At 41.0% G+C, this 23,397-nt stretch overlaps 2 protein-coding genes across 7 annotated transcripts in view; one reads left to right on the forward strand and one right to left on the reverse strand.

The window, feature by feature from the left end:
• Nucleotides 1–8,373, reverse strand: part of LOC123757247 (uncharacterized) — a 153,318-nt gene extending 144,945 nt beyond the window's left edge. For 5 of the 6 annotated variants that reach the window (XR_011228385.1, XR_011228384.1, XM_069323783.1 and 2 more), the window contains exon 1: nt 8,291–8,373. The gene's annotated coding sequence lies outside the window, so the exon portion shown is untranslated. Of the gene's footprint in view, nt 1–8,228 lie in introns of all 6 variants that reach the window. The other variant, XM_069323782.1, reaches the window with a different exon arrangement.
• On the forward strand, nt 7,207–8,142 carry LOC138364387 (splicing factor 1-like). Its single transcript, XM_069324006.1, has one exon. It carries the CDS (start codon nt 7,207–7,209, stop codon nt 8,140–8,142), a length of 936 nt encoding a protein of 311 aa, XP_069180107.1.
• Nucleotides 8,374–23,397: the final 15,024 nt, after the last annotated feature.

Here is a 23,397-nt window from a genome sequence, read left to right on the forward strand (position 1 = left end):
GTATGTCAACAATTGAAATCACCTAGCAGGAGCAGAGGCTCTGGTAAGGAGTCCAGGTGGTGCCTAAGATCGGGAAGAGAAAGTGAGACATTTGGGGGAAAGATAAATGGAACAAACCATATACTATTTACTCACAAAGACACGGGCAGCAGAACACTGGATAGGCGATGGAAAAAGTAGGTGGGCCGAAAGGAATATCAGAACAAATCAAGAGAGCAGTAGAGTTATGGGCCCCAGCAAAAGCCGGAGATGGGGGGAGGGGGGGAAAAAGGAATAGTCACGAAAGCGACCAGGACAAGCACCAAGCATCGGCTCCGGGAGACAGACACAAAGGGGCGAAAACTGTTAAATTAGAAGTTGTAGGTCATGGAAATTGGCATAATATTCATGAATATTCCATTGATGAATAGACATCAACAAAAAGAGAAAGGACAACAACAGAGAACAATGAAGAAACAAAGGTTAAAAGAACACAGCATGATAAAGAAGCTTAGGATCAGGGTCAGCAAAGTCAGTGTTTGGGGGCATGGGTAAATTGAGTAAGGATGGAGAGAAAGGAGCGGGAGGAAGGACCAGAGGAGGAGACAACCGAGAGGGGCAGTCAAGGATAGCAGAAAGGGCAAAAACCGGGAAGCGTACTTCAGCAAGGGTTAGCAAACAAGAGGGAAGCGGGGGCCAAAGAAATCTCCGTAGCAGGAACAGAGGGCCCGACCACCGAAACAAGAGGGGACGGAGCGATGGAATCGGAGGTGGGGGCGAGGAAGAAAGCGATGCCCTCTTACCCGCCGGAAAGGAGGAAGGAGAGGAGCCAGGCTTACATTTCTGACTCAAAGAGATAGGTGTTCCAGCAACAATGTACTGGGCGATAGACTCTAGCGTCTCAACATTATTATGTACAAAATAGATTATTATTATTATTATAATATTGAGGTTTATTCAGGTAAAAGTACATGCATTCAAAATGAGTTACAAACAGAATGTTGGATTTCAAGATAGAGCTAGTGCATACTATGCCTAAAGCCACTATTATGCATGGTGTTTCAGGCAAAAAGATACAGCTAACATACAGAAATCACAATAGTATGATGCATCAAATTAACAAATCCACAAGGGCCGTGATGAGGATTTGAACCCATGTCCGAGAAGAAGGAAACCTCTGGACGGATGAATCTGAAAAACTTAAAAGGCATAAGGAAACGAACTGTGGGAAGAGCCGTGCCCAACTCGAACTCATACATGTAACTCATAAGAAAACCCCACCCCCGTAACAAAAGACCCTCTGCAGAATGCACTAAGGCCCACAAAGGATCCAACAGGATCCAAGGACCCATATATAATCAAACTTTCCCAGAAAGCACAGAAGAGGGCCCTGGAGCAAAGCCCTCATCTACACCCACCAGAAAAGAAATGCAGAGTCCAAGGGAGAGACCTCCAAAGAGAACAGCTGGAAAGACCCAGAAGCCTCAGCAGGATCAAGAGGCTTAACTACCTCTACCCCCCCCATTTCTAAAGGGACAAACCCCAGATCAGCCCAAGCTGATCCTGGGCTAAACCCTCCCTCAATTCAGAAACCCTAGACACTTCGGAGCCAGAAGCAAGAGAGAAGGGCAAACTGGCCCACCAGCAAAGGAACAGGAGGCACGGATGGAACCTTGGACGTTGTGGCTAACACCTCCAAATCAGAGTCCCAAAACATCAAGATTGGCAAATCTGGGGCATCCAACCAGGTACACAACCTAGACCGAAAACCTCAGGTGCAAAGTGGTGGCTGCCTGGAACCTCTGAACTTCAATAGAACAAGTCCCATACAAGTTAGGATAGGTGTCACTGACCCAACAGGCAGCATATCGGAGGCAAAACGGATGAACTTCGCCAGGTGGCACAGGCAATTAACAACCCTCAAATATGCACGAAGCAAGAGTGGGCTCAGAAGAGGTAGTCATATCCTGCAGGGGTTTTCCAGGGTCAGCAGGGTGAACGCTCCCTGCAGGAAGCCCAGGCACTGGGAATGCTACGCCGATAACCCCTGGATAACTGAACAGGCAATGCTGGCTACATGAAGCTAATGGAAAGATCAAGGGAGCAACAAGAGGGCTAACTGCACAAAACCCTAGGGAAACCTAATAAGACACGACAAAAAAGTCCCCTCACAAAAAAGGGCAATGACTAAAAAAAAAAAAAAACGGGACAAAAGAAACCCCAAAACCCCCAGGACCAAACTGCAGAGAATGAGCATCGAAGGAGAATCACAGCATCGACCAAACTAAGCCGAGGACCCACCTCGGCACGCAAAATAGGTCTCGCAAACCAGTGTGCCACACCAGAAAAAAAACACTCCCAACCCAAGGACAGACAGTCCAAGACCACTGGCTCACCTGAAGGGTGAAGGCCACCCCAAGCAAGGAGACCCCCTTAAGGGAACGCATCCCGAACACAAGGGAAGACAACCCAGACAGTGCAAGGGCAGTACCTAATTTAAGAAGCAACCAGGGAAGAAAACCAGGAGCACATGCAGCTCCAAGCATTTTAAAACTCCTGGCTCACGCTACTCAAATGTGTATAAAAACAGCCTCAAAGGCTGGAGCCAGAGAAACTAGAACTTATTATACTACACGCTAATCTATCCTTATCTTACATACGGCATCTGTGCATGGGGTTCAACCACTGCAAATTACCTCAAACCCCCCATCATCATCACTGCAAAAATCTGCTATCATAACTATAACAAACACCATCTTCAGACAACACACAGCCCCTCTGTTTAAGTCCCTTAATGCTAATGCTGTTCCTAAATACTGTACTAATCTTGACCCAAAACCTTTCCTTGATATGTGTAATAGAACCCATAATTGCCACATTAGAAATAAATGCCCGATATTCCCAGAGTCAAACTAAATCTATGCAGACACTCCATGCAAATAAAAGGGCCCAGGCCCAGTCTTTGGAACTTGCTCCGTAATGAATTAAAAAATTGTCCAACCCATGCCTTATTCAAAAGTAAAACCAAAAAGTACCCGATTTCATCATCATAGTTCCAACTTTGAGCTTCAAACTCCCATTGTATTTTGTAGTGCCAACTTCTCCAATATTAGTACTCGAGACATATCTTTACAAGTGTAATCACCTCTGTCAATTTATATTGTAGTTATTTGTTGGTATAAAACCTTGCTACAATGTTCCTTTTCATCTTGCCTGATATGTTAGATTAAGGATCTGCCCTGAAACGCTTTGCAAGAATATAAAAATATCACTAATCTCACCAACCCATTATAACTACTTGTAAATAAATTATTATTATTATTATACCTGGCAAGCCGACACATCAGAATAATAACTAGTGGTGGAGAGCCTGCCTCTCTCATCCCCCCCCAAATGTGGAGGGAAGGAACGGGAGGTGGGGCAAACTAGCTCATGTTAGTTTCACAACATTTTGGTCATTTGCTTACTTTATTAGGAGAGTTTTTTTATGGTTTTGACACTGCAGTCTATTCTCATCATGCAGTAGTCTGTTTTGTTTCACTGACTTTCTGGGTGCTCTCCCTAGTGGCAACAGACATGAATAACTTTAAATGTAAGGTTTTCATAGTCCCACTGCTCCCTGTGCCTCCGAGGGGGAGGGGGACCAGGTTCTGGCTCGGGGGTCCACGGTTGGTCAATAAGAACTATGACTGATGGCACCAAATAGTATGGCACTGAAACTGTGTACTCTAAATAGATTCAGGGAGCCACAAGGGGTTTCCTCCAGAAAAACATTGACATTTAAATAATCATGTAAAAATATCTTTGAAGCAACTCCCACTCCACAGAGCAACATCACTCAGTGTCTGTGAATTGTCAAACTTCATCACTCCATCAAAGCCTAGTTACAAATAATTTGTGTCCCATGCCCCATGCATTTTATAAATACCAAAGAAAAAATTGTGGGGATTAATTTTTTTACGTGCACCATGGGGATGTCATATTATAGAAACGTGCAGTACATGGGTTAAACACGTGTACATCAAAATGGTTTCGAGGTCTTCACAATATTTTCAAACATAAAATGTTAAGCATAACAGTTTTTGGCCAAATTTTCTCGATTTTGTTATATGTAATTGAGCTTTGCTATGATAAGCTTCCAAGAAACTCCCTGGATAGCAAAGCTTGAAACCAACAGAATTTCTTTCAGAAAAACCTTGAATCTTGAAACCAACAGAATGAAAGAATGACTTTCAAACTCCTTATCCAAAATGACCAAACCACACATCAAAATGACCAAAGAATCAAGATTACAGTACATCAAAATAAGCACACATTTATTTATTTATATATACTCTATACAAGAAGGTACATTGGGTTGATGAGAATACATAGCACTGATGCTTTTACATTCTTGTAAAGTCACTAACACGCATAGCATTTTGCACAGGTCCTTAATGTAACAGCTAAGTTTAAGTAGGTAATTTCTAGCAATATTGAAAAAATGTTTACAGGTACAATGTAAGAAAATTTGACAAAGATTAGTAGGTACAATAAAGTCAAATTTTAGGGTTATCAACAGGTGCATTTTAGCATAATGAGGATTATTTAAAGATATAATGCAGTAAAAAATGCATTCAATATAACAACCATGATATAAGGTGATAGCAATGATTGCAATGGTAAAGTTGTATGGCTTAGGTACATATAGTGGGGGATTGGGTAGCACAGAGTTTAAAACACTAGGTAGGAAAGTATGAAGATGAAATTTAGGGACATTTTGGTTTTATTTTTGAATAAGACAACAGTTGGATAGCTTTTCAATTCATTAGGGAGTGAGTTCCATAGACTAGATCCCTTTATTTGCATAGTGTGTTTACACAGATTAAGTTTGACTCTGGGAGATATCAAAGAGATATATATTTCTGGTGTGATGATTATGGGTTTTATTACATCTGTCCAGGAAGAATTTCAGAACAAGGTTTGCATTTAAAAGCAGGGTTTTATAAATGTAAATAGTACAAGAGAATGTGTAGAGTGAGTTTATGTTTAGCATGTTTAGGGATTTAAACAGGGGGGCTATGTTTTGTCTGAAAGCAGAGCTTGTTATTGTTCTGATAGCAGATTGTTGTTGGATGATGATGGACTTCAGGTAGTTTGCATTGGTTGAACCCCATGCACAGATACCATATGTAAGATAAGGATAGATTAGCACATAGTATAGTGAGAGGAGAGCAGAGTTTGGAACAATATCTGATTTTAGAGTATACCAACTGTTTTTTTAGACTTTCTTAGTTATGTGTTGCATGTGGGTGCTGAAGTTGTCTTTTTTTTTTTTTTTTTTTTTTTTTTTGAGATATATACAAGAGTTGTTACATTCTTGTACAGCCACTAGTACGCGTAGCAATTCGGGCAGGTCCCTGGAATACGATCCCCGCCGGGAAAAATCGTTGTTACAACCAAGTACACATTTTACTGTTGCGTTAAACAGAGGCTACTGTTAGGGATTTGCGCCCAGTAAATCCTCCCCGGCCAGGATGCGAACCCATGACAAAGCGCTCGCGGAACGCCAGGCGAGTGTCTTACCACTACACCACGGGGACTGGTCAAAGTATTTTGTCTAAGTATAGGCCAAGGAAATTTCCATAATTTTTATTGCTGATGTCAACATTTTCTATCTGAAGCTGAATTTCACTTGTTGATTTGCTTTCACATAAGATGTAGTAGGTCTTATCTATATTTATTTTAAGTGTTAGTCGATATCCATAAGAGGACTTTTATTTAATTTATTATTTAACAACATTATTTAATGTGTGGGTTGGGGCCTGAGTAGATGTGGGAAGTATTGTCAGCAAATAATGTAGGTTTAAGAATGTTAGAGACATTAAGTAAATCAATGATGTACATAAGAAATAGGAGGTCCTAGAATGCTGCCCTGTGGCACTCCTACAGTTAATGGTAGAGTGGGAGAGGTTATATCACTGATGGCTACATATTTGTGTCTGTCACTAAGATAGGATCGGATATTGTTCAGGCACTGGCCTTAGATTCCATAATGGTGGAGTTTAAGCAAGAGGTCGTTATGGTTACCAGTATCAAAGGCCTTTCTCAGGTCAATGAAGAGTCCAATAGGAAACTCATTTTTGTCAAGGGCCGAGTAAATTATATCAAGCAGACTAATAATTGCATCGTTGGTACTCTTGGCAGCGGAAGCCAAACTGACAGACTTAGTATGTTGAATTTTACGAGGTAGGAGTAGAGCCGTTTGTAAATTTTTTCAAATATTTTTGATATAGGTAGGTTTCATATTGGTCTAATTGTTTGTCTGCTGGATTGCCTCCTTTATGAACTGGCGTTACTCGTGCTTTTTTTTTTAAGGATGTCAGGGAAGGTATGACACTAGAGACATCAGATGACCAAACCACATTCTCCTTATTAGAATAATTACCTGTATTATTATTATTATTATTATTATAAGAAAACTGAATCGCAATTTATTAATGACAATTAACTCAGGACTAAGAATTAAAATAGCTTAGTCCTGATGAAAAAAAAGGAAAAAAAGATAGATTAACATTACAGTATATCTATGCCCAGAGAAATAATGAACAGATGACATCATTAGCAGGTTTTCTGCAAGTTTCCTGTAAGTAAAGTACTAAACTTAAGAGAAAGATCTTCCCTAGGAATTCGGATACAAGAACATAAGCATTAAGGAAACTGCAGACATCCTATTGGCCCACACATCGCACCTGTTTATATCCACCCAAACTCACTGATGAGTCAACTGATTAGTTCATCAACATTGATGATTACAATTTGATGGGGACTATGAGAACCCCATGCCCCCAGGATGGTGCATGGGGGTCCACCGGGATGGGCATGAGGGTCCACCACCTCCACCGGGATGGGCATGGGGGTCCACCGCCGCCACCGGGATGGGCATGGGGGTCCTCCGCCGCCACCGAGATGGGCATGGGGGTCCTCCGCCGCCACCGAGATGGGCATGGGGGTCCACCGCCTCCACCAGGATGGGCATGGGGGTCCACCGCCTCCACCGGGATGGGCATGGGGGTCCACCGCCTCCACCGGGATGGGCATGGGGGTCCACCGCCTCCACCGGGATGGGCATGGGGGTCCACCGCCTCCACCGGGATGGGCATGGGGGTCCACCGCCGCCACCGGGATGGGCATGGGGGTCCACCGCCTCCACCGGGATGGGCATGGGGGTCCACCGCCTCCACCGGGATGGGCATGGGGGTCCACCGCCGCCACCGAGATGGGCATGGGGGTCCACCGCCTCCACCAGGATGGGCATGGGGGTCCACCGCCTCCACCAGCATGGGCATGGGGGTCCACCGCCTCCACCAGCATGGGCATGGGGGTCCACCGCCTCCACCAGCATGGGCATGGGGGTCCACCGCCTCCACCGGCATGGGCATTGGGGTCCACCGCCTCCACCGGCATGGGCATGGGGGTCCACTGCCTCCACTGGCATGGGCATGGGGCTCTACCGCCTCCACCGGCATGGGCATGGGACTCCACCGCCTCCACCGGCATGGGCATAGGGGTCCACCGCCTCCACCGGCATGGGCATGGGGGTCCACCGCCTCCACCGGCATGGGTATGGGGGTCCACCGCCTCCACCAGCATGGGCATGGGGGTCCACCCCCTCCACCGGGATGGGCATGGGGGTCCACCGCCTCTATCGGCATGGGCATGGGGCTCTACCGCCTCCACCGGGATGGGCATGGGGGTCCACCCCCTCCACCGGCATGGGCATGGGGGTCCACCGCCTCTATCGGCATGGGCATGGGGCTCTACCGCCTCCACCGGCATGGGCATGGGGGTCCACCCCCTCCACCGGCATGGGCATGGGGGTCCACCGCCTCTATCAGCATAGGCATGGGGCTCTACCGCCTCCACCGGCATGGGCATGGGGGGTCCACCGCCTTCACCGGCATGGGCATGGGGGTCCACCGCCTCCACCGGCATGGGCATGGGGGTCCACCCCCTCCACCGGCATGGGCATGGGGGTCCACCGCCTCTATCAGCATGGGCATGGGGCTCTACCGCCTCCACCGGCATGGGCATGGGGGGTCCACCGCCTCCACCGGCATGGGCATGGGGGTCCACCGCCTTCACCGGCATGGGCATGGGGGTCCACCGCCTCCACCAGGATGAGCATGGGGGTTCCACCACCGCGCCGGGGATGGGGTGAATAATAATTACAAAATATACATATATTTCCTACTAAACTAAAAGTTTACCACTAAACCAGCTGTAGTGGCCCTTCACTGTGAACCTGTTGAGGCAGAGAGGAAAGGTTTACCTTACAGGGAGGGAAGTGTTGTGACCTGCCCACGCGCGTGTCTCCTGGCTGACCTCCCCTCACGCCTCACAGCCCATCCACACTTGCCCAAAACTTGCCCAAAATTATTTTCGGGAATGTACCTAAATTATTACCTAAAATAATAAAGTGCCAAATTTGACTGAAAAGTACCAAATTTACAATTTAACATATAAACAAGAATTATATTTATAGACAGTTTTGGATAGTTCAGTTTAGGAGTTTTTGATGTACTAAGTTCGTATTTTGAGGAAATGTAGATGTTTATCTCTCAGAATGTTTGGTAATATGTTTATTGTTTGTGATGTGTTTATATCTATGTATTAACACGATGTACTGAACGGGGTGAGAATAGCTTGAGCTACCTCCTCCCTTTGTGTATATTTTGCCTCAATAAACTTATTTCAATTTCAATTTCAATTTCAAGTTAGTATTTTTAATGTGATTTTCAGTTTTTGAGTGCCTTTCTGTATTGATTTATTTTATTTATTTATTTATTTATAAGAAATATATTGGGTTTGTGAGAGTACATTAGCAGTCTCCGTGGTGTAGTGGTAAGACACTCGCCTGGCGTTCCGCGAGCGCTATGTCATGGGTTCGTATCCTGGCCGGGGAGGATTTACTGGGCGCAATTCCTTAACTGTAGCCTCTGTTTAACGCAACAGTAAAATGTGTACTTGGATGAAAAAACGATTCTTCGCGGCAGGGGATCGTATTCCAATGGAAACGCTACGCGTACTAGTGGCTGTACAAGAATGTAACAACTCTTGTATATATCAAAAAAAAAATAACATTGCTGTTCTTACATTCTTGCAAAGCCTCTAACATGCATAACGTCTCGGCCAGAAACATTATATGGGGGGAGGGGAGTATTTTCCTGAATTTATCTGAGGGCCACTACTACTACTGGCCTCGACGAGGACAGCAAGCCGGCGGCATGTCAAGGGTCCCCCCCATTTGCTCTGATGATCATTAATAGTTGTACTTTAAATTTAAAACACAAAGGAGTCTTGGCAGTTACAACTTCGGTGGGTTGGCGGTTTCGTGGGTTTATAACCCTGTGGGGGGTCTCTTCTGTTCTGTTCTGTATCTCCTGTTCTCCAAGTTCTCCTGTTCTCCAAGTTCTCCTGTTCTCCAAGTTCTCCTGTTCTCCAAGTATCTTCTGTTCTCAGCCCTACATTGTTGCTTGTTGAGCTTGAAACTGTTGCTCCTCATTCGTGTTATATCTGACCTTTTGAAGAAATTGTCCGGAATTCAAAATTCAAAATCAAAATTGTTGAATTGATTCTGATTCAAAATCAGGAATTGTTCAGTATTTTAAAAGTTTCAATGAGATCTGCCTGTCATGCCTGGTTTGCAGTGTTGTTAGCCCGTTGGCCCTCAACCGTTCCTTATATGAGAGATGACTTAGTTAGCTCTGGAACGATTTTTGTTGACCGGTGTTACATTTTCTCCGGAGCAGCTATGTCTTTCTAGAAGAAGATGAGCTTTCCTTAAAGGTAAAGGTACACTTGATTATTCCTAGGGTTTGGTTAGTTTTTTTTTTTTACTGCCGCTCCCACTTGTGCAACTTTCAGTGAAGATGGATTCTGACTCCAAGGTCCTTCTCTTCATCAAAGTTTGCGACATTATATCTTGTAGTAGTCCTCAAATTATGCTAAAATGTACCTGTGGATAACCCTTAAATTTACTTTAATGAACCTACTTTTTTTTCTCTCTGTCAAATTTCTTATACAATGTATTTTTTTATACTTTTTTACAATGCATTTTATACATTCTTGCAATGTATTTTTATACTTTCTTACAATGCACCTCTAAACATTTTTTTTTAATTTTGCTTGAAATTACCTTCTTAAAATTATGTTTTAGATTAAGGACCTGCCCGAAACGCTATGCATGCTACTGGCTTCACAAGAATGTAAAACTTCAAGTCTCTGTACTCTAATAAACCCACTGTACCTTCTTGTATATAAATAGATATATAATATAATATAATATAATATAATATAATATAATATAATATAATATAATATAATATAATATAATATAATATAATATAATAAATAATATATATATATAAATATATTATAATATAATATAATATAATATAATATAATATCTGTTACAAAGTTGTTAATGTGGTAGTTGTGACGTGAATTGTTATGCTCCACATGCAAGGTCTTGCATTTATCGACATTAAAAAGCATTTGCCAAGGTCTCTTTGTAAGGTCTCAATATCATTTTCGCTTCCCTCTTTGCCATAAATCTTTGTGTTATCTGCAAATTCGATGATGTGGCTTGTAATATCCTCATCTATGTCATTGATTGGAATGTGAGTGTTAGTGAGATGTTAAATGTATCAACATGAAATTGAACAATTAACAATGGATATAATGAGATTGGATAATGGATTGAATAGGTATAGATTCAGAAAAGACTTAAGTAAATACAGGTTTGGAAAGTGTTGTTGATTTATGGAACAAATTACTCTACTGGGTGATATAATAGATGTGATTGGTGGATTATTTAAGCCAAAGTAGACATATACATAAATGTATTTGGCCAGGTATAATTAGGAGCCATACATTTAAACATTTAAATATAAGTACTATATCATACTTATACTGTTTCTAATACAAATAAAATTGTGATTATGACAGTCTTCCCTTGACTTCTCTCATGACCCCATCCATATACATGTACTTACAGAGTAACAAGGGTGACATCATACAACCCTAACATACACCTATATAAATATTAAACCAGTCATGTTAAGACACGACATCTGATCAAATACATTGGCCGTACTCTTGCCAAACCTTTGAGTGATACTCTTCACTCCTACTCTCCTCATTTACTCTATTTACATTAAATGAACGCTCTCGAATCCGTTTCCTCCCTGAGTAACCTTCATTGCTATTAAGCCTGGTTTCTCACCCCTTAACTAGAAGTGGTGGCAGGTAGAAAACTAGGAGGAACCGGGATCAGGTTCTGTATTCTCAGAAAACCAGAGAATCTGTTAATGCATATAGAAAAGGGTATGTGAAGATAAAAAGGTAATAAATTGAAAATAACTAAAAGGGAGGGGGAATAGACCTTGAAAAGTTGAGGTATGACATATCCCTTCAGTTTCATCTCGGATAGAATAATAAAGAAGCTGCCATGAAAAGGTAGCATGAAATTTGGATATCTTGATAGACAACGTATCTCATGCCAAGGTGTTAATGATAGTGACAAAAGAAAAAACTTTCCATTACATGTTTAGCTTTGGCTAATAATCTCGTAGGCCCTAATGGCTACGATACTTCACTGGCTTCTCTTGACACAAGGTTGTATGGAGAGAATGAGGACAAATCCTCAACCAGCACATGCAAGTGCATGGTAAGAGTTGCAGTGTCGGTCTGCTGCATGATGCGAGGAGGACGTGTTGCTCCGCATCTTCGTGTTTGCACGTGGCTGCTGCAGCTAGATGTTGTGAATTTGTTCTCGGCTGTTGCAGTGATACAGTGCCTTTGTGTATTGAGGAAATGGCTGAGGCGGTCTGCCTAGGTGATGGAAGATCCTGTACTGGGCCTGGAGAGTGTGACAGTGGGGATGGCAGACAGGATGATACTAGGCCGTATCAAGCAGTAGTGAACAGATATAAACGGAGAAATATTCAAAGACAGCGAGACGAAGACAGTGAGGAGGAAATAACAGAGACCAAAAAATGAAGCCATGCTCAGCAGGACGCGGGAGATGCAGACTAATGGAAGGAAGAGGCTGTTGTTCCCTACAGCGTGTCAACTGAATTTTCATCAAAAGCTGGAGTGGACGGTTCGTTTGGCTAAGGAGTTTTTTTTTAATATGAACCACTATTCAAGGAGGGTCTTCACCGGCCCTACATAACAGTTGGGACAGAAGAGGCCGTGGAACACCTAACGACGGATGGGTTTGAGAATATTGTGATGGTTACTCTGGAAGAAGGTATGATGTACACCAAGGTCATAGTGTTTAAGTATCCAACTTATTTGGATCCTGATTATCTATTGCTCAACAATGATAGTGTTGTTTGGGCAAAGAGGAACAGTGTTCGTGGCGAAAAACAAAGCCAGGTTGTTGCCTTGGTAAAGGGTGAGGCTCCAGAAAGAATTTTTGTGCAAGGACTAGGCTACAGGAAAGTTGTAAAATACATTGAGGAGCACATATTATGCATGAAGTGTTCTCGTTGGGGACATATGGCTTGGAAATGCCAGTTTGACTCCAGGTGTCGGTACTGTGGTAAGAAACACGACTCTCGAGAGTGTAGAGTCAAGATTAAAAACGGTGAAAAAATCGTCCCATCTCGTTGCAATTGTCGAGGCAGCCAAAATGCTGGTTCCTATCTATGCCGCATGAAGCCTCATCTGAGAGAATCTAGGACGGGTGCTACAAGTAGGATAGATGAATCCTCGAAGGAAGGAAAGATTGTGCAGCAGGATCATAGAGGAAACAGCTGGAAGCCAATGGAAGCCTATGAACAATGTGTGGGAGAAAGGAACGGAGACACTTAAGGCGAGCCTAGGGAAAGTAGGAAATGCAGCTGAAAAAATTAAACCTTGTGGAAACAAGGTTCAGGACAATATAGTGAACTCTGAGGTTGGTACTCAAATATTGGAATATCTAAAAAAAAAAAAAAAACTAGACAAGAGGATTGAGGCATTAGAAAAATTAGTTATGGAGGGTAGACGGGGTGAAGATGGTGGTGAAACAGGACGTGAAATGAAAAGTGAAACAGGACGTGAAATGGAAAATGAAACAGGACGTGAACTGGAAAGTGAAACAGGACGTGAAATGGAAAGTGAAACAGGACGTGAAATAGTGAAACGTGCGTTGAAGAAAGTAAGGAAGAACATGACGTATTGATGATAGAGGATAGTCAGGAAAATGAACTTTCTAGTAGTGTTAGCGGTGTTCAACCTTCTGTAATGACAAATGTTAAAACAAAGGTTAAAGTAAAACGGTATAGAGAAATAAAAAAGAAAATAGATATCATATCTGTACTCACTGAATTGTGCGCCCCTTGAGGGACTTGAAATGAGGGGGGGTTAGAAATAGCCTAAGCTACTCTACCCCTTTGAGATGTATCTTTTTTCTTGTCTTAATAAACATACTTGAACTTGAACTTGAATAAGGAGTGTAAATTATGTAGTATGCCGCACGCCCACACCTTAGAACATTACGTATTAGAGTGTCACCTTATAACTATAGAAATAAGGAAATAAGTAGTGTACCACATCAAACTGTTTGGATGTGTGATAATGATATGATAGACAGTATACCTAGGAGCTACAAGAATTTTGCCCCAAGAGTGTAACACTTATATGCTGTGCTTACTATATTAACCTGCAATGTTAAATGGGATTCTTGTATTGTGATTTGTGTATTTGTACTCACTGAATTTGTGCGCCCGTTGAGGGACTTGAAGTAGAGGGGGGTAGAAATAGCCTAAGCTACTCTATCCCCTTTGAGATGTATTTTTTCTTGTCTCAATAAACATACTTGAACTTAACTATTGGGTATTTATCTAGCCACTGAGTACCTTAAGCTCAAAAGTGGTGGAGTGATATTCTGTGACTCTAAAAGTGCTCTGCAGTCCTTAAATAACCCATCGCAATGTATGTCTAATGTAGCTTGTAATATTAAATGGAATGGAATTTTTGCCAATGATATTAACTATTGTATAAAAATTGTGTGGATCCCATCCCATGTTGGAGTCGGAAAACATGACTTTGTAGATCGATTAACTGATGCTTACAGGAAAGAAAGCACTGATTTCTGATCAGGGGAAAAAAGACACCAACAGTATGGGGGCTTATTTATTACGTAGTAGAAGTACACGTAAATAATTTCTGCAGAACATGTAAATGAGGCGGCTATAAGTGAGACTTAACAAATGCATAACATAGACATGAATAACTCTAAGTACACTAAATCAACTTAAAATGCACACCCGTAGTAAAATTAAAAGTATGCTTATAGCCTAGTAACAAGATAAATCAAAATCTGCAGAAACCGAATAGCTTATTGTCAAAAAATAGAAGAAAGGCAAATGTATAACATAATTCTATAACATTCTGTATAACAATCAGGACCTAGATTCAGGAAGCTCTGTGTATTTCTTCGTAAGTGGGTTTGCTACGAAGGTTCCTAAGTGCGCCCTAAGAAGATGCTTAGGTGCGATTCAATAAGGTATACTTAGGAAGAAAAATTGTTGGTTCACCTGCGTGCCGATAGAGGTCACTACTGTGTTTCGTTTGGCCAATCAGAGAGCAGCAACATTCTTCATATTGAAGATTTAGCGCTGGCTTATCGCAGCTCTACTGCCTCCTATTTACGTCGAATTTTCTTATAAAATTAGTATATTTCGAAGTAAAACAATGTTTTTTCAACTTCTACAGCCAGCACCGACATTGTAGTAAACAAATATGTTACATTTGTTGTTTACCTACGTAATTCTAAGAGATACTGTGTAGCTGTCCTTGTTGCTCGGAAGATGCGCTGACAATTATTGTATATATTTACTGAATTTACCCAAGGGCCACTAACTATCTAGTGACATCGAAGAGGACAGAAAGCCGGCGGCTTGTTGAAGGGCCCGCCAATTGTCTTAATTATATTTTTTAGCTGGAATTTGGCATTTACGGCTTTAGCGGGTAGGCGGTTCCATGGGTTTATAGCCCTCTTGGTGGAAAAAAAACATCTGTTTTCAGTCCTACTTGAGAGAACATACTCTCCAACACTATATCTGTGATTGTCCTGTTATCAGTGACTTCATACCAAATGGTATGAGGTATTTTGAGCTCTGTAATTACTTCATACACTCAGGAATATTGGAAGATATTCTTGTGCTGCACCCAGATTTTGCCAGTGGAGGCTAATAGATCAGCATTAAGTATTTTGTTCTCTCCTAATTCCATGTATGACTGGCCATCCTGTGAGGTGAGCTTGTAGCTGGTTTTTGATCTACACTGTGTGGTCCTTTATACAGAATAGGGAAGCAGCACATTGCTGTGTATACCTAAACATGTTTAAAAATACATTGTTTGAGAGAAGTTTTGTAGAAACTGGTAAGAGTAATTATAATATAATGTTTCCATGATTCAGTGCTTACCTCTTGTGAAAATTGCTTAGAGTTGTTTAGTCAGAGTTGATTTGTTTTTTGTATTGAGGCTGGTATTTTCTAAATTGATTCCATGTACAGTATGTCTAACCATCCTGTGAGATGGGAGTATTAGATAAACTTATAGCTAGTTTTTTATCTACACTGTGTAATATTCCATATAGAATAGGGTAGCAGCACATTGCTGTGTATACCTAATCTTCTTAATAAAAAAATCAGTAATAAAGATTTTAAATTATAGTTTGTATTATTACAAATACAGTACTGTATTATCCTTATTAAATCATGTTGACCATGGATCATTAAGATCTCATGTTGATATGTAATACAAGTCATATTTCTTTTGAACTGCTAATCCATGCTAATCATTCATTAAATTGTGCATTATGTCTCAATTTTTCACTTCCTTGGATATACTGTACAGTACAAAAAGATAGGAAAAAATAAACCAGTAATATTTCTTTCATTATATTTTTCATTTAAATAACTGCATCAATATTTTTACAGCTGACAGGATTTGTTTTCCCATACAGGTGCATTATTTGTTAAAAAAATTTGGTTTATTGTTACACACAATGGTGCTACATAGCCTTCCCAGCTTGGTGCCTTCTTTTAATACTTACTGATTAAAAAATAAATAATAAATACATTTTATTCAGGAAAAGTACATACAGTTGATTTACAAACATAATGTTGGATTTATAGGCAGAGCTAGTACATACAATACCGAAAGCCACTAATACTCTAGCATTTCGGGCAAGGTGTGGGGGGAAAAAAACAGACTAAAACTTAATAGTAATCGGGATTAGGTATAAATTGTGTTGAAAGAAGGAATAAAAAATACAAAAAGGGGGTTAACATAGCATAAATCAGCAATTGCACATGTTGGTGAACAGCGTTGTTTAAAAAATAGCAAGACATGGGTTGACATTTAGGAGGTAAGTTAGGTTACATGGAGTTAATTAGGCAGTACTTGGTTTAACTCTTAAACTGGTTGAGAGAGGTACAGCCGTTGACATGATTCGGGAGGTCATTCCACATTCTGGGTCCCTTGATTTGTAGAGCACTTCTAGTTTGGTTACACACAGCCAAATTGAGTAACAGGAAGAGGTCTTGTACACAAATCTGTTCCATGCTAAATGTAGAGGAATCAGCTGAGTATTCCTCAAATAAAATAAGTTGCCTCAGCTTATAAGGTAAATAAAATAAGCATTTCTCAAATAAGTAGCTGCCTCACCTCACTGCCTCACTGCTACATAGCCTTCCCGGCATGGTGCCTTCTTTTGATAATTACTTGTTCCACACCCAAATTGTATAACAGGAAGAGGTCTTGGACCCCTACTTCCCTCTCTCTTTTTTAATCTATATAGTCATAATTATAGCTTTAAGTATTCAATGAATAAAGTTTTTGACATTTTTACCCTTTTCCTTACCTAACATCATTTGTGCAGCATATTTTTATTTTATGTCTCACCCAGATTTAATTTAAAAATAAAAACAAACTAAATTAATTAGAAATGGGTATGTATAGCTAAGGTACACCCTTACTACTAGGTGAACAGGGGCATTTGGTGATAGTAAATGATCCCATCAGGCAGGGCTCATCACCTTCTCTCATATTTCATGTTCACCAGTGTTTATTTACTTAATAACTACTGGTATAATATCTTGCTATTATAAAACTAATTCTACTATCATCAAACACATATTTACTTCAAGTTTCAAGCAGAGAATGCATATATAACTAACACGAAGGATTACTCTCCACTAGATTCACCAGCTATAATGTTTTGGTCATGTTCCAATATCATAAATCGATCCCAGTGTTATGTAGTAGAGAAAAAATGACTTATATCCAGTTTACGTAAAGCTACGAGTGGTCGAAACCACACTTAAATCCTGGAATGAACTTACGAAGATTTTTCCACTTAGGGTAGCTCTTTGAATACGGACGTAGCCGCCACGAAGGCGCTAAGAAGGAATTCGTTCTTAGCTAAGAGGAAAAACCTTCGTAAGTACCTTCCTGAATCCGGCCCCAGGACCTAGATTCAGGAAGCTCTGTGTATTTCTTCGTAAGTGGGTTTGCTACGAAGGTTCCTAAGTGCGCCCTAAGAAGATGCTTAGGTGCTATTCAATAAGGTATACTTAGGAAGAAAAATTGTTGGTTCACCTGCGTGCCGATAGAGGTCACTACTGTGTTTCGTTTGGCCAATCAGAGAGCAGCAACATTCTTCATATTGAAGATTTAGCGCTGGCTTGTCGCAGCTCTACTGCCTCCTATTTACGTCGAATTTTCTTATAAAATTAGTATATTTCGAAGTAAAACAATGTTTTTTCAACTTCTACAGCCAGCACCGACATTGTAGTAAACAAATATGTTACATTTGTTGTTTACCTACGTAATTCTAAGAGATACTGTGTAGCTGTCCTTGTTGCTCGGAAGATGCGCTGACAATTATTGTATATATTTACTGAATTTATCCAAGGGCCACTAACTATCTAGTGACCTCGAAGAGGACAGAAAGCCGGCGGCTTGTTGAAGGGCCCGCCAATTGTCTTAATTATATTTTTTAGCTGGAATTTGGCATTTACGGCTTCAGCGGGTAGGCGGTTCCATGGGTTTATAGCCCTCTTGGTGGAAAAAACATCTGTTTTCAGTCCTACTTGAGAGAACATACTCTCCAACACTATATCTGTGATTGTCCTGTTATCAGTGACTTCATACCAAATGGTATGAGGTATTTTGAGCTCTGTAATTACTTCATACACTCAGGAATATTGGAAGATATTCTTGTGCTGCACCCAGATTTTGCCAGTGGAGGCTAATAGATCAGCATTAAGTATTTTGTTCTCTCCTAATTCCATGTATGACTGGCCATCCTGTGAGGTGAGCTTGTAGCTGGTTTTTGATCTACACTGTGTGGTCCTTTAGACAGAATAGGGAAGCAGCACATTGCTGTGTATACCTAAACATGTTTAAAAATACATTGTTTGAGAGGAGTTTTGTAGAAACTGGTAAGAGTAATTATAATATAATGTTTCCATGATTCAGTGCTTACCTCTTGTGAAAATTGCTTAGAGTTGTTTAGTCAGAGTTGATTTGTTTTTTGTATTGAGGCTGGTATTTTCTAAATTGATTCCATGTACAGTATGTCTAACCATCCTGTGAGATGGGAGTATTAGATAAACTTATAGCTAGTTTTTTATCTACACTGTGTAATATTGCATATAGAATAGGGTAGCAGCACATTGCTGTGTATACCTAATCTTCTTAATAAAAAAAATCAGTAATAAAGATTTTAAATTATAGTTTGTATTATTACAAATACAGTACTGTATTATCCTTATTAAATCATGTTGACCATGGATCATTAAGATCTCATGTTGATATGTAATACAAGTCATATTTCTTTTGAACTGCTAATCCATGCTAATCATTCATTAAATTGTGTATTATGTCTCAATTTTTCACTTCCTTGGATATACTGTACAGTACAAAAAGATAGGATAAAAATAAACCAGTAATATTTCTTTCATTATATTTTTCATTTAAATAACTGCATCAATATTTTTACAGCTGACAGGATTTGTTTTACCATACAGGTGCATTATTTGTTAAAAAAAATTTGGTTTATTGTTACACACAATGGTGCTACATAGCCTTCCCAGCTTGGTGCCTTCTTTTAATACTTACTGATTAAAAAATAAATAATAAATACATTTTATTCAGGAAAAGTACATACAGTTGATTTACAAACATAATGTTGGATTTATAGACAGAGCTAGTACATACAATACCTAAAGCCACTAATACTCATAGCATTTCGGGCAAGGTGTGGGGGAAAAAACACAGACTAAAACTTAGTAATCGGGATTAGGTATAAATTGTGTTGAAAGAAGGAATAAAAAATACAAAAAGGGGGGTTAGCATAGCATAACTCAGCAATTGCACATGTTGGTGAACAGCGTTGTTTAAAAAATAGCAAGACATGGGTTGACATTTAGGAGGTAAGTTAGGTTACATGGAGTTAATTAGGCAGTACTTGGTTTAACTCTTAAACTGGTTGAGAGAGGTACAGCCTTTGACATGATTCGTGAGGTCATTCCACATTCTGGGTCCCTTGATTTGTAGAGCACTTCTAGTTTGGTTACACACAGCCAAATTGAGTAACAGGAAGAGGTCTTGGACACAAATTTGTTCCATGCTAAATGTAGAGGAATCAGCTGAGTATTCCTCAAATAAAATAAGTTGCCTCAGCTTATAAGGTAAATAAAATAAGCATTTCTCAAATAAGTAGCTGCCTCACCTCACTGCCTTACTGCTACATAGCCTTCCCGGCATGGTGCCTTCTTTTGATAATTACTTGTTCCACACCCAAATTGTATAACAGGAAGAGGTTTTGGACCCCTACTTCCCTCTCTCTTTTTTAATAATCTACAGTATATAGTCATAATTATAGCTTTAAATATTCAATGAATAAAGTTTGTGACATTTTTACCCTTCTCCTTACCTAACATCATTTGTGCAGCATATTTTTATTTTATGTCTCACCCAGATTTAATTTCAAAATAAAACCAAACTAAATAAATTAGAAATGGGTATGTATAGCTAAGGTACACCCTTACTACTAGGTGAACAGGGGCATTTGGTGATAGTAAATGATCCCATCAGGCAGGGCTCATCACCTTCTCTCATATTTCATGTTCACCAGTGTTTATTTACTTAATAACTACTGGTATAATATCTTGCTATTATAAAACTAATTCTACTATCATCAAACACATATTTACTTCAAGTTTCAAGCAGAGAATGCATATATAACTAACACGAAGGATTCCTCTTCACTAGATTCACCAGCTACAATGTTTTGGTCATGTTCCAATATCATAAATCGATCCCAGTGTTATGTAGTAGAGAAAAAATGACTTATATCCAGTTTACGTAAAGCTACGAGTGGTCGAAACCACACTTAAATCCTGGAATGTACTTACGAAGGTTTTTCCACTTAGGGTACCTACTTGAATACGGACCTAGCCGCCACGAAGGCGCTAAGAAGGAATTCGCTCTTAGCTAAGAGGAAAAACCTTCGTAAGTACCTTACTGAATCCGGCCCCAGGACATTTAGAGTAAATATAATAGGATTAAACAGCATAACATTTAATGAAGCCTGGGCCAAGAGACCAGAAAGACATATTGGTAAACCCTAGCTGAATTAATACAGAAATTAATCAGGCGTGTAGAAATTTACATAGAGACTGGGAAAAGCCTGATATTAAATTGGAGGAGAAAATTAACCCAGGCCATGAGGCCGTGCCGCCAAGGAATGAGATAAGAATTTCCGGACTAAAGGTAGAGCTTACTAGTACCTAGAATGGATGTAAAGTGTGCAGCAAAAGTTACTTCCTACAAGGCAAAGTAAGTAGCTGCGGACAGCGGAACACTTGGGGACCGGCGCTGCACCCCCCTTTAAATCAGGAGTAAAGACAGTAGGAACGAATGACGTAAGGCAAGAGCGGGGCAAGCGGACTGCAGCCAGGAAGGGAAGGCGGGCGGGCGTTTCGTGTTAAGCGATCCGTGGCGGGAACAAGAGTGAGATTGATTGATTGACTGATGAAGACTAAGCCACCCAAAAGGTGGCACGGGCATGAAAAGCCCGTAAATGGTGGCCCTTTTGAGCCATTACCAGTATCAAGAGCTGATACTGGAGATCTGTGGAGATGCGACTGCACCCTGCGTGACGGGAGATGTCTCCCGTGCAAGAGTGAGGGCAGGACCCGATGATTGATTGATCAAGATTAAGCCACCCAAGAGGTGGCACGGGCATGAATAGCCCGTAAGTGGTACAACTTTTTTTTTGTTCAGTAATTCTTTTCAGTATTCTGAGGTTGCCTTTAATCGTCAAGCTGTTATCGCGGGGGAGGATACTGCTTGACAGTCTTTATGAGGGTGTCCAGCTGCTAGACACCTTTTTTGACCAGGAGAGTGGCTGTGTTGAATGCTTCAGGGTGGCCACTTCAAGATTCAGGGCCTCTTAAAGCTCTTCTAAGGTCGTTGGTTGCTTCACATTCCAGAAGATAGTGGAGTAATGGCTTTTCTGTGACAGTTTGGCAGAAGATGCACTCTCTCTGTACCTACGGGCTCACCATAGCCCGTGCTACTTGGAACTGTTTGTTCCAAGTAGCGAATCTTTAACAACAACAACAACAACAACAACTCTCTCTGTCGTGGTTCACCAATCTCCCAGTTGCATCTGTAACCTAGACGTAGTCTATATAACCTAACTACTATTTCCCTGTGGATTCCTTTTGGGATATTTAACCTTTCTAATTTGGTTGCCTGAAGATACCATGTTGCAGAGGGCGAACCTTCAGCTATTCTCTAGTGTAGATAGGCTTTGCTGAGGTGTGAGAGTTTTTTGGTGATAATGGTTTTTATGTTCTCTAGGCTGGGTTGAATTGTTGTATGTATCACTGGATGACGAGTTGCCAATGTAGCAATTTCATCAGCTTTCTCATTTAATGGGATTCCAACATGGGATGGGATCCAGTTTAAGGTTATGTTGAGTCCTTTGCCTTTAGCGACTGCTCCAAGATACAAAATGGTGGTAATTATTGCCACGTTATCTTTCCACTGTTTTTGTCCTAGTATTTGAAGTGCATCTTTTGAGTCTGTGTGTATGATTGCATTTTGAGTGTTTTGTGCAATCACATACATGAATGCCTGTTGTATGGCAAACAGCTCAGTTTGGGTTGATAATACTAGTCCTCCCAGTCTCCAATATGCCTGTACGCTGGCCGTGCACGCTGGCCGTGCAAAGAGCAGCGCCAGCACTCTCATATTCTGTGTCAACCGATCCGTCTGTGAAGATGTGGGTGGCTCCAGCTACTGCAATGCTATACATTTGCTCTTCTATTATGCGCCTTAGAATTGTCGGATCATAGGCAGCCTTTTTCATTGGGAGACTCTCTATTACTATTTTGAAAGTAGGCTCTTCCCACGGTGCGGAAGAAGTGAATTTTGGGTGTGGTTGATCACCCTTTCTATCAAGAATAATGCTTTTTAAATGTAGTCTGTTTAGGACATTTCCTGCTCTTGCAGCCCAAGAGTTTCCATTGTTTTGACCTAGTCCAACCACCAAGGCCTGCCGTACTGGGATTGGATCAGGAGAAATAATTATCTTACTGATAATTGTAGCTGTTCTTTGTGATATTCTTTCTAGAAGAGAGGGCAAACCCGTCTCCAGTCTAAGAGTTTCAAGACTTGTCCACATGGGGGCTCCCAGTGCGGCTCTCATAGCATTGTTTTGGGCAACTTCAAGCTTTTTCCACTGTTGGTGTGATAGACTTGTGAGTGCAGGTGCGGCATAGTCGATCACTGATCTGACTGCCTGTACATAGTATGTGCGAAGGACTTGCAGATTGGCTCCTCCAGAGAGGGAGGTTAGCGACTTGAGGATTGCCGTCCGGGCCACAGTTCGCTCTCTCAAGTAAGTGACTTCAGCATTAAAATTCATGTGTGTGTCCAGGATTATTCCTAGATACTGATAGGTGTCCACCAATTCAATTGGTTGACTCTGTACTGTGAGTTGGATGTTGGGCTTCGCTATTTTTATGCGCATGGCTTTTGACTTTGATGGGTTGAGTTTGATACCAATCTGTTTTGCCTCTTTACTGATGCAGTCTAAGCATTTGGGTGCAAGGCGCGCCGCATCCCTTCATTTTATGATGATGACAAAGTCGTCCGCGTAGTTTAGCAGCCTGCAGTGATGTGGAAGTTTCAACCTCATTATTCTTTCCATTAAACAGTTGAAGAGAAGGGGGCTGAGAATACCTCCTTGCGGTGTACCATTTTCATGTCTTTTGTACTCAGAGACTGTGCCATGAAGTTTTACTCTTGCTTCTCTGTTTATGAGACAGTTTTTGGTCCAGGAGAGCAGGTTGCCTCTGA

This window comes from Procambarus clarkii, chromosome 13 (assembly GCF_040958095.1).
Source record: "Procambarus clarkii isolate CNS0578487 chromosome 13, FALCON_Pclarkii_2.0, whole genome shotgun sequence".
Classification (NCBI taxonomy): Eukaryota; Metazoa; Arthropoda; class Malacostraca; order Decapoda; family Cambaridae; genus Procambarus; species Procambarus clarkii.

What these genes read in the sequence shown, in the direction of transcription:
- LOC138364387 (XM_069324006.1), top strand. Translation starts at nt 7,207, where the DNA reads ATGGGCATGGGGGTCCACCGCCGCCACCGAGATGGGCATGGGGGTCCA.